This window comes from Schistocerca piceifrons, chromosome 8 (genome assembly GCF_021461385.2).
Source record: "Schistocerca piceifrons isolate TAMUIC-IGC-003096 chromosome 8, iqSchPice1.1, whole genome shotgun sequence".
NCBI classification, from domain to species: Eukaryota; Metazoa; Arthropoda; class Insecta; order Orthoptera; family Acrididae; genus Schistocerca; species Schistocerca piceifrons.
In genome coordinates this window covers 276,447,331-276,463,345 of record NC_060145.1, presented here as the reverse complement: position 1 = coordinate 276,463,345, position 16,015 = coordinate 276,447,331, and the positions used below count along the sequence as shown (strand labels likewise).

The 16,015-nt window shown below is 38.6% G+C and overlaps 1 protein-coding gene across 3 annotated transcripts in view; it reads right to left on the bottom strand.

Annotated features, from left to right (window-relative positions):
* Positions 1-16,015, bottom strand: part of LOC124711880 (uncharacterized protein CG4449) — a 165,347-nt gene that overhangs the window by 80,220 nt on the left and 69,112 nt on the right. For all 3 annotated transcript variants that reach the window (XM_047242120.1, XM_047242119.1, XM_047242121.1), the window contains exon 4: positions 10,567-10,771. In XM_047242120.1, coding sequence (XP_047098076.1) covers positions 10,567-10,771 — 205 coding nt within the window. The remainder of the gene's footprint in view (positions 1-10,566; positions 10,772-16,015) is intronic.

Genomic DNA, 16,015 nt, shown 5'->3' with positions numbered 1-16,015 from the left:
AGCATTAGGTGGATGTTCACCTGCAATCTATTAATGAGGCTTATCGACAGTTAAACAATAGTGCACTGGCCATATATAACTGTATATTATTGGGGGGAGGGGGGGGGGGGTTGTAAACAGTGAGAGTAAACTACTGTGAAATGTAACTGGGCACCTGTCGGCTACATTACTTGAAGTAGTCAGCGTTGTACTTCCAGACTCCAATTTTCAGCCAGTATCACAACACAGTATGTCGACACCAAGGACAACAATGAAGAAACAGAAGAAGGAGACATTGTCACACATCCCACAAGACCTGAAACCCCATATAAACAATAGAATGCCGAAAAATCTGAGATTTCACGAGGTTACGCCATAAGCCCACGGACTGTAAGACAGACAATACAGTGCACAAAGTTTGCAAGTGATTGGCTGTGGAGTAGCCCATGACAACAATATCATTCATTCAGATAATTAATGCAACCCGGAGCAGGCATAGTAAATCACTCTAAAAGTCACTGGAAAATAGCAGGGACTCTAGCCACATGAAAAGGAAGATGCAAATATCGATAGAAACCAAAAGGGTTATTCAAAACTAGAACTCGCCGAGGCTCTTCATAAACAGGAACCTGCAAGTATGCTTCAGACAAACCAATTTTAGAAAAATACTGAAACTCAATAATTTCACCAACAGTTCCTCCTGGTATGGAAGAGGATACGTATCCGCGATTGACTGCACATTGACTGTAGTACTGAAGTCGCCACAGAGACCAAGTTTCCCCGACTGTTTCCAAACTACATCCAGCAGAGAGGACCATTCACTAGCCATAATAGGTTGCACCACTCCTAGATATTGAAGCCCATAAAATTCCGCTTTCACTTGATCTTTCAGGGTGACAGGAATACATCATAATCACAAATGAGGCCGAGCAGTATATTTCAAAGAAATATGAGCAGGAAAATTCGTAGCACACCCTATACCTTCCACAAACAAGTCCAAAAACTCCTTCCACAGTGTTTCCAATTGAGAATACAGTACCCGATCAGACATAAGGTGAAATGTGCAGGCGCTGGTAATAAAAATCAAAATGACTGAAATGCATCCATCCCGAACAAGTTCTCAACACCAGCATCAGCAACCACCAAAAATTTAATGGAACGAACCACTGACTTGTAAGAGGCAGGTGCCATAAACTGTCCCAACAGCACCATGTTCTGTTTGTTATAACGGTGGCGAGCCTGAACTCGCATTGGTTTGAGAATCCAATAACATCACTACACCACTTGTGTCGACCTGTAGCCAGATCACTTGCCAAAAATCACTTAACTTGAAAAACAACTTGTGAGAAGTCACAAGCATTTGAGTCACACAATTGGCATCCATGTCCATATCCCGAGCAACATGCAGCAAATGACACATGAAGGCAATGTGGCCTTTCTTCCAACAGCCATTATAAGTAGCCCAGCACATAGGACACTCCAAATGTAAGCTGCATATTTTCGTATTACGAAGGTATAACTTTGAATTCCACCAAACACAGCATGTCACTTTCTGAAGCATTGAAATTGAGAATGCGATATGCTTTTTTAAGCCAGTCATAGATCATGTCACTTGATCTTGCCCGCTGATGACAGCATAGTACACGTGATGTAGTCAGCCAACAGCAAGACCACTCTTAACTTGCACGAACACCCAAATAAGAAAAGTTCATGGTTTAAATTAAGAATTTAAATTTATTAAAATTTTTAATAACGGGACGTAAATGTCTGATCTGGGCTCGAAATTATTCTAAATGGTCATCCCCAAAGAGTTGAATTTTAAATGGAGTTGAACGCTTTGTGATTTAATAAATTCATCGTACATTCTCGCACATAGTTCATCTTCCGCAAAAGGAAATTTGCTTTGAATGTAACACTTTTCAAACTGCCATTTGCAATATTTTCCTGCAACCTGTTAGAAATAGGTTTGTTTCAGCAGTTGCAAGAAAGCACCAGATAACAGGCATCATCGCGCTCGTGCAGCTACGACAACACAGGAAGCCCATATGTTTGTACGTGTAAAACATTAAAAGATCTTACATTATGTCACAAAAGAAACAGGACACCAGAGGATACTTCAAGAGCATCGGAACTTCGTGAAACATGCTAAAATGCATAATTTGGCTTAAAGTGTGCATTCGTATGTCCATATTCGGATGTAAATTTTCTTGGAGTACCAGTGCTGTATTATCTCATGTTTGGTTCTTTATTATGGTACAACACAATACGTGCACTTGAAATGCAGTGAACAGTTGAAACCAGCCAAGAGTGTGAAATTAAACACTTCGCTTCAAATAAATTTACTGCCTCAGCAGAAAAGATTAATAAAAGCCAAATCTCTTTAGCAAACTGACAAAAATAGCTTCATTGTTCTGCAAGGTGATTAATAGCTCGACTGTCAGAAAAGTGGAAATAAAATCTGAAACTAATAACATATTTTAGCCTTCTATTACTAAGCGAACGTATTTTAATTCATTTGATAGCTCCCGGCCACAAAAATCCATTTCATCATCATTTAATGTGAGAGCAATAAACGAAGACGAAACAACAAAATCACTGAACGAAAACACGGGTCACGTGGAGACGACCCACCTCCACGCCACAACTCGGACTGCTCTGTGCATCAACCCCAGATTTACTATATTTCCGAACCGGGGCAATATTAGGTAGTGGCGCCCAGCCACACTTCTGTAACCAGAAGCGGGAGAAGATACTACTCATACGTGACTAAACTGCGCATGCGCAAGAGCCCCCCGCAACTGCTCAAACAACTCCAAGGTAAACAGTTGTCATGTCATGCTCATTGTAGGCAATTTCTTATTATGAAGCATTGCATTGTCTTCCTAAGCCTTCGACACACTGTACTGTTGGCAGACGCTTGTATGAGCACTGTGTTTTGTTGTTGTATATGGCGCATTTGTTCATGTTTTGTTGCTGCAGTAGGTGGATACAGTAATATCCCTTGTTAGAGTATTAGTTCTTACCAGTCAAAATCACAAAAATTTAACTGAAAACGAAAACCATAAAAATACCTGGAATTCTAAACAATTCCCGGGTTTTTCCCAGTTTTCTCCCGGATGAAAAAATTCCCAGGTTTTTCCCGGATCTCCCGGTTATTCCGGGTCATATACACCCTGAAGAAACTTTAATATCACGATCAGATTTGTGAAACATGGTGAAATTAAATAATGGTGATCTCTAAGTGCCTAACTAAACTTTTAAAAAGCATGAAGTAATAAATTATTATTACAGAACATGCAGTTCCAGCTCATGGAGCATCGTCACACTCTGGAACAATAAAATAGGCAGGCACACTGTGGAATATGATCACTGGCCATGAACAATCAAATGTGCCTTATAATCTGTCGGCCATGCCATACATGACCATCAACCTCATACTCTTAACATCCACACTGCAAGGTTTCCGAACTGCTGCAGTGAGCAGTCCGGAGAGCTGCTGCTCCTCCATGAGACTCACTGATCCTTACTTGGCCTCTACATCAACAGAAACAGTGTTGTCTTGAGAGATCCATTTCCATGTGCAACTTCAGGAGGTAAAATGACTTTACTGACAAGACTGATGAATTCTTTTGTTGTGGCTACCTTGAAAAACCTGTTGATGCAAATACAAAAGTTCTGGATGCAGACAAGGTTCTTGCAATCACGGGTAGCATTTTCTGTATCTGTGCAGTTATACACGAGTTGAAAGGTCACATTAAGCACCAGGAAAAGATTCAGGAATCAGCCAGGAAATGAACCCCCAACCTCTGCATTCTTAGTCTGGCTCTTAGAGATTGACTGGACAAAAATAAAGAAACTGTGTACGAACTGCATGCTTGAACATAAATCCACATGCTAGCCCAGTCTGCAGGTTGTACTGTTGTTTTTGACCACTAACAGTACCTTTGCAATGTCCTCGACAAGTTGCAAGAGTCAGTTGTGGTCAGAACAGTGTTTTGTGTAGTTGTAAGTGCATTATGTCCAAGCTAAGCGAATTCAAACTTGGGCGAATTGTTGGTGCATGTATGGTGGGTGCTTTCATAACCAAGGGTTTGTTTTGTTTTAGGGTGCAAAAACAACGAGGGTCATAGCACCCACATAACCAAGGCAGCTGAAGTGTTCAGTGCTGCAAGAGGCGCTATACTGCAGATTTATACCACATACAGGGAAAGCAGGAAAACCTTATCTGCTAGGTCACAAGGCAGAAAGAAGTGTGTGTTGAATGATCGAGAGAGATGACATTAAAGAGAATTGTGACCTGCTTCCAACTTCTGGCCAAGTTCACATCCCAAGAGTGAAACATGGCACGGGATCAATGAAGATTTGGGTAGCCGTTTCATGGCATTCCAGGCACTCCATGGTTACTCTGCAAGGTTGCATTACTGCCCACGATTATGTACCATTCTGGCTGATCAGATCCATCTCATGGTACAATGTTTGTTTCCCAATGGTAATGCAGTGTTCCAAGATGACCAGGTCACTGTTCACATAGCTTGCATTGCCAAAGACAAGTTTTGTGAGCACGGGGATGAATTATCACATACCCCCTGGCAACCAGACTCACTACATCTCAATATTATTGAGCATTTACGGTATTCTTCAGAGAGAAGGGTGCGTGATTGTGACCTGCTTCCACCGTCATTAAGGGGGGTAGGACGTCAAATGGGCCGACTTGGAGCAGGAGAGGCACCACAGGACATTTCAATTTCCACTGTCTATACTTTTATAAATAAATTCATAGAACTTTGTCAGCATGACCAGGAAGGATTCAGAATTTACACTCATAGCAGTGGAAGTTCTAAAACATAACGAAGTAATTTTTTTTACGCGTGAAATATCATCATTTTTTTCACTTATTAATGGCAGCATTTGTTGCTATAGGTACACATTTCTTCATAAGTAAGAGAGATTCTTCGATGAATTTTGCACAGCATACAAACCATACTTAAATGTGTATGAAACTCTAGAATCTTCCAAATCTGTTAAAAACTGTGGTAAAAATTGAGGTAATTAAGTATAATATTTGTGTTTTTTCTAAACATGAAGTTTAAAATATAACAGTTCATTCGTTTTTTCATAAATTAAATAAATCCTAGAGTTTCATACACCTGTGAGTATGGTATGTATGCTATGCAAAATTCATCGAAAAATCTCTCTAACTTATGAAGAAAAGTGTACCTATAGCAACAAATGCAGCTGTTAGTAAGTGAAAAAATGATGAAATTTCGCACGTAAAAAAAATTTATTTTGTTATGTTTTCGAACTTCCACTGCAATGAGTGTGAATCCTGAATCCTTCCTGGTGATGCTGACAAAGTTTTATGAATTTATTTGTAAAAGTACAGATACTGGAAATTAAAATGTCCTGAGATGCCTCTCCTGCTCCAAGTCGGCCCGTTTGACGTCCTAACCCTCCCCCCCTCCCCCTTCCTTAACTGAACTTGCCATTTTTTTGCAGGAAGAGTGGTATAAGATTCCCTTGAAAACCATGTAGGATCTGTGTTTAGCCATTCCACAATGACCAGAAGCTATTTTGAATGCCAATGGGTTTCCTATACCGTATGAGACATGGTAATTTCTTGCATTTTTGGTGTTTCCATATTGTGTCCATCCCATGCACAGACACAATGTATTTTCATGAGGTAGCACATTGTCACTGCACTTTACGAAAGGTAATCCTGCAGATGCTTTGATGATTAAATAGGCTTTTACGGTCTGAAATACTGCCAGCAAGACTATAAAACTGGTATCACCACTGTATTTGGTCAATGGAAAACTGAAAGTATAATATATCTATAAGTAATGAGAATTAATGAATTGCAGAACAAAGTATCAATATACTCTTTAAGGTTTTCCCAACATTGGAAATATTGTCAATGATCTAGGGATTGTCACTGGATCGTATCGTGGAAACTTTGTAATATTTCAGTGTGACACTCTCTCACCATCTTCAGCCAATTAGTCATCCAGATGCTTCATTGGCCTTAGATGTGAAAGCACTTAAACAAATGTAGGGAAATGTAGAGTGCCCTCAAGATGGAATTTTAGAACAAGTCTGCTGTGGTTTCAGCATCTGCCATAGACGTCACAGGTTATTTTATGTCCCAGACAGGCACTTAGGATAAATACCAACCAGTGAAGCCTAAGCAACACTGTCACAAGCATTATATCCTCTTCCGGGTGTGTAATGCCAATTTCAACCGATACATATAAGCCCAGGCTGAAACTTTAAGCTGCATTTTCTACAACATTTATCTCTAGTCTGGTTATCACTTTGTGGAAATTCTTTTAGTTATATTTATTTTTTATGTTAAGTTATGCCATTAGCTAGGCTGCTTCCATTGCTGCAGTACCATAAGACAGTAAGTTGTTCATTTGTGAGTTATTTTATGAGCTTCTAAGAAGTGACTTATTTTTCTTTTACCTGAGTATTTAGTAGTTTAATTCTAAGGTTTACTGAGTATCTGTGTATTTGTTAGGCACTGATCCACATTTTTAACAACTGCCTAGTGTATAGTTCTGCCATCTTTAGTATGGATAGAAACTGTGATTGCTGTATTTTGGTGGCCCTCTGCTCACAGCTGGCTTCGGTCATGCGGATTGAGGCCGTTGCCAATGGGCATCACTCTGGGGAGACAGATGTTGAGATCCAGCATGTCCCACACATCCACCTATTGGTCCACTACTGTGGCTGCCCTGGTCACTGCCTGTCCGCGGTGTTGACCCCTCACCCACAATTAAATAGGATGTCGTTCCAAGGTGTAGCTGGCAGAGAAAGACTACTCATGGTGCGGGGGAAGGGGGACGGGTACTGAATTGGCTCCCCAGTTCATCTGGCACACAAGTTTCAGGCACTATCTATGGCTAATGAAAGATCCTGAGCTTGTTGCTTGTCATGTTTCGAGGAAGCCTCTCAGCCTGCAAGATCCAGGCATTCACAGAGGGTGGGATTGCTGGTAGTTGGGGGCTCCAATGTAAGACACATGAAAGGGGCCCCTACTTACCAGGGGCGAGTCATCCCAGATGGTCCTGCTGGATGCCATGAAGTGCACAGGGCACAGACAACTGCAGGTGGAGGTTCATATTGTTAGTAATGACGTACAACACTTTAGCTATTCTCTGGTTTCTGGCAGATATCTGAACTGGTAAGAATTACTGGTCTTGCTTACGAGATGAACGACCCATCGTCAACAGGTCTGACTGTGGATCTTTGCCAGAAAGTGAGTGGAGGGGGAGGGGGGTGGGGGGGGATCAGAAGCTCAGACAATGCTGTGACCTGGTAGGCTGCAGATTGCTCAACATATTTAAAGGGTTTTTTAAGTTAGAGGATCTCAAGAAAGAAAAAAAAAGTGCTTTAGTCTCAAACGGTGCAACTCAAACACAGGGAAAAGGCAGATTAGGAACCATAGGTGCTATAGTAATAAACCGTCATATCTGTGTTGGGAAAGAATCAGAGTTTCAAGCACTAAATAAACAGAAAGCACTGGAGCTCAAACCGTTATAGGTAATGAAAGCTGGTTAAAGCCAGAGATAAGATCAACCTAAATTTTTATGAACAACTTCACCATGTTCAGAAAGGATAGATTATATAAGGCTGATGATGGCATGTTTCCTGGTGTTAGAAGTAGTTTATCTTGTACCAAAATTGAAGCAGATAGTTGCTGTAAGATAGTATGTGTTAAGGTTATACTTGGCAACCAGAATAAATTAATAATTGGTTGTTTTTACCGGCCTCCTGACTCCAATGATAGGTGAAAGATTCAAAGAAAACTTGAGTATCATCTCAAATAGGCCCTCCACTAATACATTCAAAGTTGGAGGTTACTTCAATCTACTGTTAATACCACAGCAATTGTTATGCGTCCACTACTATCATACGTTCAAGAAGAAGACATAATTATCTTCACTGACAATGCAGGTATTATAATCACGCCAAATAAAGAAATGTCAAAACAATGAAAAACAAATAACATTTTTCTGAAAATTAATGACTGATATTAATCTTGGATAAAACACAATGCATCCAACTCTGTACCGCACAAGACCCAACTGCATTGTTAGAAGTAATGGGTCAGGCAAAATCAATAAAGGAATCAAAATATCCAGAATTTTTGCCTGTTCATACTGATATAACTCTTAACTGGAAGTCACACATGTCAGATCATCTTAAATGTCTAAGTCTTACACCTTTTGTATTAAGAATAACAGCAGATTTTGGAGATGAAAAATTTCGTTTCCCATTTTAATATGGATCTGCCAGAACAGTCTTTCCGGATCTTCATTTACTAATGTCTTATGGCATCACATTCTGGGGTAACACTTACCTGAAAACAAAAGTTTTTGCTGCACAAAAAATTTTAATATAGATAACTCTAAAACCTCTTTTAGATGGAAATTTAAAGTCATACAATACATTTACTCCTATCTGAAGTTTGTTATCACAAGTCAATCTCATTTTGAAAACAACAGTAACATTTATAAATATAATACAAGAAAGAGAAATAACTGACACTATCCATTACTCAGAGAAAGGAGTGAGTTATTCAACTATAAGATCTTTATATAACTTTGTGACAAAGCAGGTTTGGCCCCCACCATCCTACTCTGTCTTTCACTTTCACACTCCTATTTATAATAGTTAGGATATATACTAGTTATTTTTCTTTCCTTGCTGTTATTCTTCCCAAAACTTTTGATGATAGACTCCATTATCTGAGCACACATTACATGAACTTTTGTATTAAGATGTTTTGCTGGAAATAACATATTTCAAAATTTATTGCATTTCAAAGCTTTCAATCTAGAAGGCATCCATAAAAATCTAGTGAGCTAATACATAGATTCAGCAAAGTGGTTTATCTCTAAACTGTAGATCAATTTTTGCTCATTTACAAGACATGTTTATTTTATTCAAACTTCATTAACTCAGGAGATTTCAACCAGCCCAAACTTTCACCTTATATTCTGATCAAACCACTATAAATTTCTGGAATATGTTAACATGCTACTGATTGGCTAAATTTTCTCAGGCAAATGATGCCAATAACAAATATGCAATTGCCATAATTAAGAATTGTGTAATTTTTAATACCCAAATTTTGATAATCAATATGGATGTCATATCTAAGCATCAGGAATTCCCATAGTGTAAACATAAATTGGTTCTGTATATTTTAATACGATGATCTCTGCCCAAACTCTCTGCCTTTACAAATGGCTGCTTGTGTCTGTGTATGTGCGGATGGATATGTGAGTGTGTGCGAGTGTATACCTGTCCTTTTTTCCCCCTAAGGTAAGTCTTTCTGCTCCCGGGATTGGAATGACTCCTTACCCTCTCCCTTAAAACCCACATCCTTTCGTCTTTCCCTCTCCTTCCCTCTTTCCTGATGAAGCAACCTTAGGTTGCGAAAGCTCGAATTTTGTGTGTATGTTTGTGTGTCTATCGACCTGCCAGCACTTTCGTTTGGTAAGTCACATCACATAATATTCAATTGCACGTCCATATAAAGACAAAATGCGCCCAATTCCATAATTACACTTCTCGTTTTCTGAGAGTTACATCTTAGTCAGTATATAACTTGCTCCGAGATTTCAGTACTACCTACACTGTGTGGTTGTAGCTTGAACTAGTCTCGGGTTTATTCGAGGATAAGAGCAGTGATTATTAGAATCAGTGATAGACTTAACAAGTAACATTTGCAAACATTCTACTGTATCTTAACGAACATTTATCACCATTCCATGTGCCTTTCAGACAACTTGTTACTCTGATATTGGAAAAATTACTTTGTGTGCCAACTGATTAATGATTCTCATCCTTTTGGTACAATATAAGTTAAAGTTATCTGTCAAATGTGAGTACAAGGAGGCCTGAATAAACATTTTGGATCTTTAATGAGGCCTGGTCTTTAACGATAGGAATCAAATTCGGTAACTAAATATGCAAAGCGATTTTGTGTGAACATGTGAAAAGAATTACTGGGCATCTCTTTTTATGTATTAAGAGACACAATCCTATCACGAACATTTTCAGCTAGAGGACCAGTGGCGCAGTTACCAAGAGGCCACATTAAACTACAGGCTGGGGTCCTTATATCATTACAACTTCAAAGACAAAGATTAGAGTAGATGAAATCATGTCTTAGTCCTCCTTAACAACCCAGTCTAACCCATAGAACAATATTTGAATTTTAATCATGTAGTTAGTTTGGGGGAGGGGGAGGGGGGGGGGAGAGACCGCAGCTAAATATAAATCACATTATGTAACAAAAAAATATAAAAACAGGAATGATACCTTAGATTAATGTAAAAGTAATTAAGTAAATGTTGCATACTTTTTGTTGAGAAAGTGTACTATAACTCTAAATCAACTTGTTCTACAGCGTAACAAGAGATCGCAATTATGATCCATGCAAATAAGTAATTCACTAACTACCACCATTTCATCTCACATCATATAACAAGAATAAATGGGTACATGGAAAAAATTTAAGTTACATATATTTTTTACCAGTAAAAACAAATACATTGATGAGGTAATCTGACATACCGAGTCCTCCACAATGAGTGGCACTTCATTGGTGATAACGGGCATACTCTTTCTACCTCTACTATCACCCCCGGTTCCTCTAGCATGGCCTCTACCTCTACCTCTACCTCTAGCTCTTCCTCTTGCTCTCCCTCGCCCTCTGCCTCTGGTGACACTTCTGGTTTGTCTTGCAGGTTCAGGAGATGTGTCCCGAATTTCAATAACACTGTACAGATAAAGTGCATGAGGTATAACGAGAGTACATTACATGGAAAGCTAAACACACACACACACAGCAGTAAGACACTGTCAAAATTCTTGTAAGAAAAATATAAAAAGGATTCAAGTGTACATTCTTCTGTCTTAAATGCACAGAAATTCAAATCAGTCTTTGAAAATGAAACATACACAATGTTACTCGAAAGTGCATGAAAAAACCTTATTTGTTGTGCAGTATCTTACATTCAAATCCAATTCCTGAACTGCTCTCCGGAACATTTGCTATTTCAGTTACTAATGAACTTAAACATTTAATTTATGTATTTACAAGGCCATTACCGTATAGAAATGATACAAATATAACATTTATGCCTGAAAGCAGACTGCATTAAGATCACAGTTGAACCGTCGTCAGAGTCAGGTTGGGCTCAGAATTTATGCTGCAGCTTTAGCTATGTGTGTTAGTTCAACAAATGCAAGTAAATGAAATGTTTTATGAAGAGTCTTCAAAAAATATCGTGACTGAATTTTTTAGCAGCAACTGCTCACACTACAATCATTAGACGTAATATATCTGATAGCCTGATCCACTGAGACAGGTAGCGTCAAGTTGGAACATGTTCTGACTCGTCATGCAGTATCCAGAGGAGCTAAAGTGCGGTTGGGTTTACCGTGTCTGTCGCACATCATGGATGTCAAACAATGCGTGAACATTAAGTTCTGTTTCAAGTTGCATAAATCTGCCCACGGAAATAATGAGAAGTTGAAATTAGCATATGGCGATAATGCTGTAACTCTGAAGACTGTTTACAGGTGGTACGAGTAATTAAAAAGTGTAAATACGTTGGTAGAAGATCGAGCAACATTTGGGACATCCATTAGCATCAGAAACAGAAGAAAACATGCTAAACGGAGCAAAAATTGTTCATTCAAACAGGTGAACAACAATTCTAGAACGTATTGGAGAACTTAGCATCTCATTTTGACCAATAATTTACAAATGAGACAAGTGAGTGCAAAATTTGTTCCCAGACTTTTGAGTAATGAACAGAAGGAAAATCGTGTGTCTGTTTGCATGGAGCAGAAGGATCTCTTCATTCAGATCTGGATTTCATGTCCAAAAATGTAAGTAGAGATGAAACTTGGGTCTACAGGTATGAGCTGAAAATTTAGAGTTCTCAGTGGAAAACAAGAGAATCTCCTCACCCAAAAAAGGTAAGTCTGTCAGAATTGAGTATCAAAGTCTCCCCCCCCCCCCCCCCCAAATATTGAAGGCATAGTGCAATCAGAGTTCGGTCCAAGGGGAACGCCTGTAAATGTCAAATTTTGCAAGTGTGTACCATAACATTTGCGAAACAATGTACAAAGAAAGAGGGAAGAAAAATGGACCAATGGGTTCCTTTTTCATCATGACAGTGTGTCATAAATGCACTGCTAGTAAAGTACATTACTTTGAAGGAGATTAACTCAAATTCCATGTAAGCTTATTACTTTGTTTCTAATAAAATTATTCATCCCATTTTTTATCACACCTCATATATGTAAGTATAGAGGCAGAGATCATCCCAAGCCCTGAAGTGAAATGTATCATGCAAGAACCCCTAGCAAACACACAACACAGATGCAACAAACTGACTTAAACTTCTTCAAAAATTGTGTTGTACGTTCTAACACATCAACATACAAATGAAGCTGAATGAGTTACAGTTATGGAAACTATCACTTGCTGGCAATACAACAAAATGTTCAAATTTAGTGCTTCAATTATACATGATATGGAAGAGGTGTACTTTTTAACAGAACTAATGTTTCCAAGTGAATTAATATTTCATCTCTTTGGTAAATCTCATTACTTTAATGTTACGATACAAGGACAATCAAAATTTTTCCATCAGAGAGCACTGCTGCAGCATATATGCAACACAGCACAACTTCGATACAGGTATATAAGCACAGACATGTAGGCAAGGGATTAATGCGCCATCCATGTCTTTCCAACCTGCATGTGCTAAATGTGGAAATGTGAACTATGGCAATGCAATTATCAAATGCATCCAAACAGGACCAGTGTGCTGTTATTCTTTTATTGGCTGCTGAAAGACAAACATCAGTAAGCATTTATTAGAGAATTAAAAATGTGTATGGGGCAACATACTTGCAGAAAAGCACCATTGTGGAATGGTGCACCAAGGGGTGCTGCTGCCCCATGATAATGCACATCCCCATATCATAAATGTCATAATGCAGAAGTTATGCCCAATCAAGTGACACACACTTGAGTACCCACCCTACAGTCCAAAAACCCATCCCTCATGTGAATATCCAAACTGGAGGGTTGGTGGGACAATTGCCACAATACTCATAGCAATTTTGTCAAACTGGCACAACGATTCTGTACTACACAGCATTCAAACAGGGACTTTTTGATCATCCCTTATATAAAGAAGTGAATAAAGTAGTATAGGTTTGGCAAAACGGAATGTGGTTTGTGGTTCTTCCATAACCATGTTCATGGATTTTTTTTTTATTTGCAGAGCAAACTCTAACAACATTTGGACATACAAGAAAAGCCAGTTATTTCACAATTTGAGAGGAAATATGAATGGCCACATTCATAAAAAATAGCATCTTTCCTCACTAATATGTGAAATGTTAATTAGGAAAAAGTATCAATAAACTATTGCTTCAAACATTCTCACAACTTTACATCGTTGTGAAAAAGTTTACTACATTTACATCCACACTCTGCAAGCCACTGTGAAGTGGATGGCAAAGGACACCTCATACAGTACCAATTATTACGGTTTCTTCCCATTTCACTCAAGTATGGAGCACGGGAAAAATGACTGACTGAACATCTCTGTGCACACTGTAATTAACCTGATCTTGAACTCTCAATCCATATGGGAGCAATACGTAAAGAGTGGTAGTATATTCCTAGATCCATATTTTGAAGCTGGATCTCGAAACTTCATAAGAATGCTTGCTTAGGGTCCTTTCTATCTATCTTCACATGTCTGCCAGTTCAGATTCTTCAGCATCTCAATAAAGAACTTCCATGGTCCAAACAAACCTAAATATCATTTGTGCTGCCCTTCTGTTTATATGTTCAATATCCCCATTAGTTCAATCTGATAAGGTCCCACACATTTGAACAATATTGTAGGACAGGTCGCATATGTGGTTTATAGCCAATTTCCTTTGTAGAATGATTGCATTTCTCTAATATTCTGCCAGTGAACAGAAGTCTGCCAACTGCTTTACCTACATCTGAGCCAATGGATTGTTCCATTTCATGCCCCTAAAAATTTTTACACCGACACACTTGTATCAGTTGACTGATTCCATATGAGAATTTCTGATACTGTAGTCAAAGAATACTATAATTTTTGGTTTTCAAAGTGTACAATTTTTCATTTTTTGACATTTGAAGCAAGTTGCCAATCTTGTCACCATTTTTAAATCATATCAAGATCTTACTGAATATTTGTACAGCTTTCTTCAGACAGTACTTCATTACAGATAATTGAATCAACTCTGAAAAGTTTGAGGTTACTATTAATATTGCCTGCAAAGTCATTAATATACAACATGGACAACAAGGGTACAAACACACTTACCAAGGGCACATCCAAAATTACTTCTATACCTGTCAATGACTCTCCATCAAAGGTAACAAGCTGCATCATCGAACCAAAATATCTTCAAGCCAGTCTCAAGTTTCACTTAATACTCCATTAGTTGTACTTTCGATAATAAACACAGATGTGGTAACAGTCAAATGCTATTCAGAAATCGAGATATACTGCATCTATCTGATTCCGCTGATCCATGGCTTTCAGGATGTCATGTGAGAAACATGAGAGTTGGGATTCACATGATCAATGTTTTTGGAATCCATGCTGGTTGGCACAGGGGGGGGGGATCATTCTGATCAAGATACCTCATTATGTTTGAGCTCAGATTATTTTCTAAGATTCTATAACACACAGATGTTAAGTATATTGGAAGGTAGTTTTTTGGATTATTTCTGCTACCCTTCTTGTAGATGAGGGTGACCTGTGCTTTCTCGTAACTACTTGGCAGTTTTGTGTTTGATGGGACTAACAGTACACTACAGTTAAAAGCACGGCTGCCTCAGCTGCAGATTCAATATAAAATCGGACAGAATTCCAGTAAGCTCTAGAGGTTCGTTCAATGTTAGTGATTACTGCTGTTTCTCAGCACCAGACACTAATATCTTATCTCACTCATCTTTTGGAGTGGTGTGAGAATTAAATTGGGGCAATACCCATAGATTTTTCTTTGTACAGGAATATTTGAAAAAGTATTTCTGCGTTTCTGCTTTTCCCCTGTCATTATCAATCTCACTTTCTGTCTCGTCCACAGCTGTCTGGACACCAACTGTGTACAACTAAAGCCTTTATATATAAACAGAATATCTTTAGTTTTATAGGCGATCCTTCTATAATATCCTACTATGATAATTGTTGAAGGCTTCATGCACTGCCTTCTTGACAGCCAAATGTGTTTCATTCAGTATCTCCCTATCTATAACACTATGCTTTGTTGTACACCTGTTATGCAACAGTTTCTGTTTCCTTAGAAGTTTCTTTAGAGTGACACTATATCATAGCAGGACTGTCCCCCATTATTAACTGTTCTACTAGGTACATGCCTGCCATGTACATGGTCAACTAGTCCTTTAAACTTCAGCCACAGTTCTTCTGCACGCTCCTTTGCAGACCTATATGTTTTGTGTTCCTCACTGAGACGCAATGCTACTGGCACTTTATTTAATTTTCTGAACATATAAATCCTCCTACTTTGTTTTAGTTGCCCTTTCTACTTTGATCATCATTGTTGCTACAACCGTCCGTCACGTATTCCAGTTCCTATGTGGACACCCTCAAAGAGGTCAGGTCTATTAGCTGCTATTAGGTCCAACACATTTGCACCATGTGTAGTCTTCTGAACAATCTGTTCTTAGTAGTTCTCAGGTAATGTTTTTAATAATCTATTGCAGGACATCTTGTCATGTCCACCACTCAAGAAACTGTAATTTTCCCAACTAATTGTTGTATGATTAAAGTCTTCTCCAATGACAACAGTGTACTTGGAGAGCTTATGTGCTAGCAAACATAGGCTTCCTCTAACAGAAGAATCACATTGTAAGTTTATGCCAACCCCTGATATTGAGTCTTGGCCAGACAATCTCACATGCACTTTCAATTTCTATCTCACGAAATTT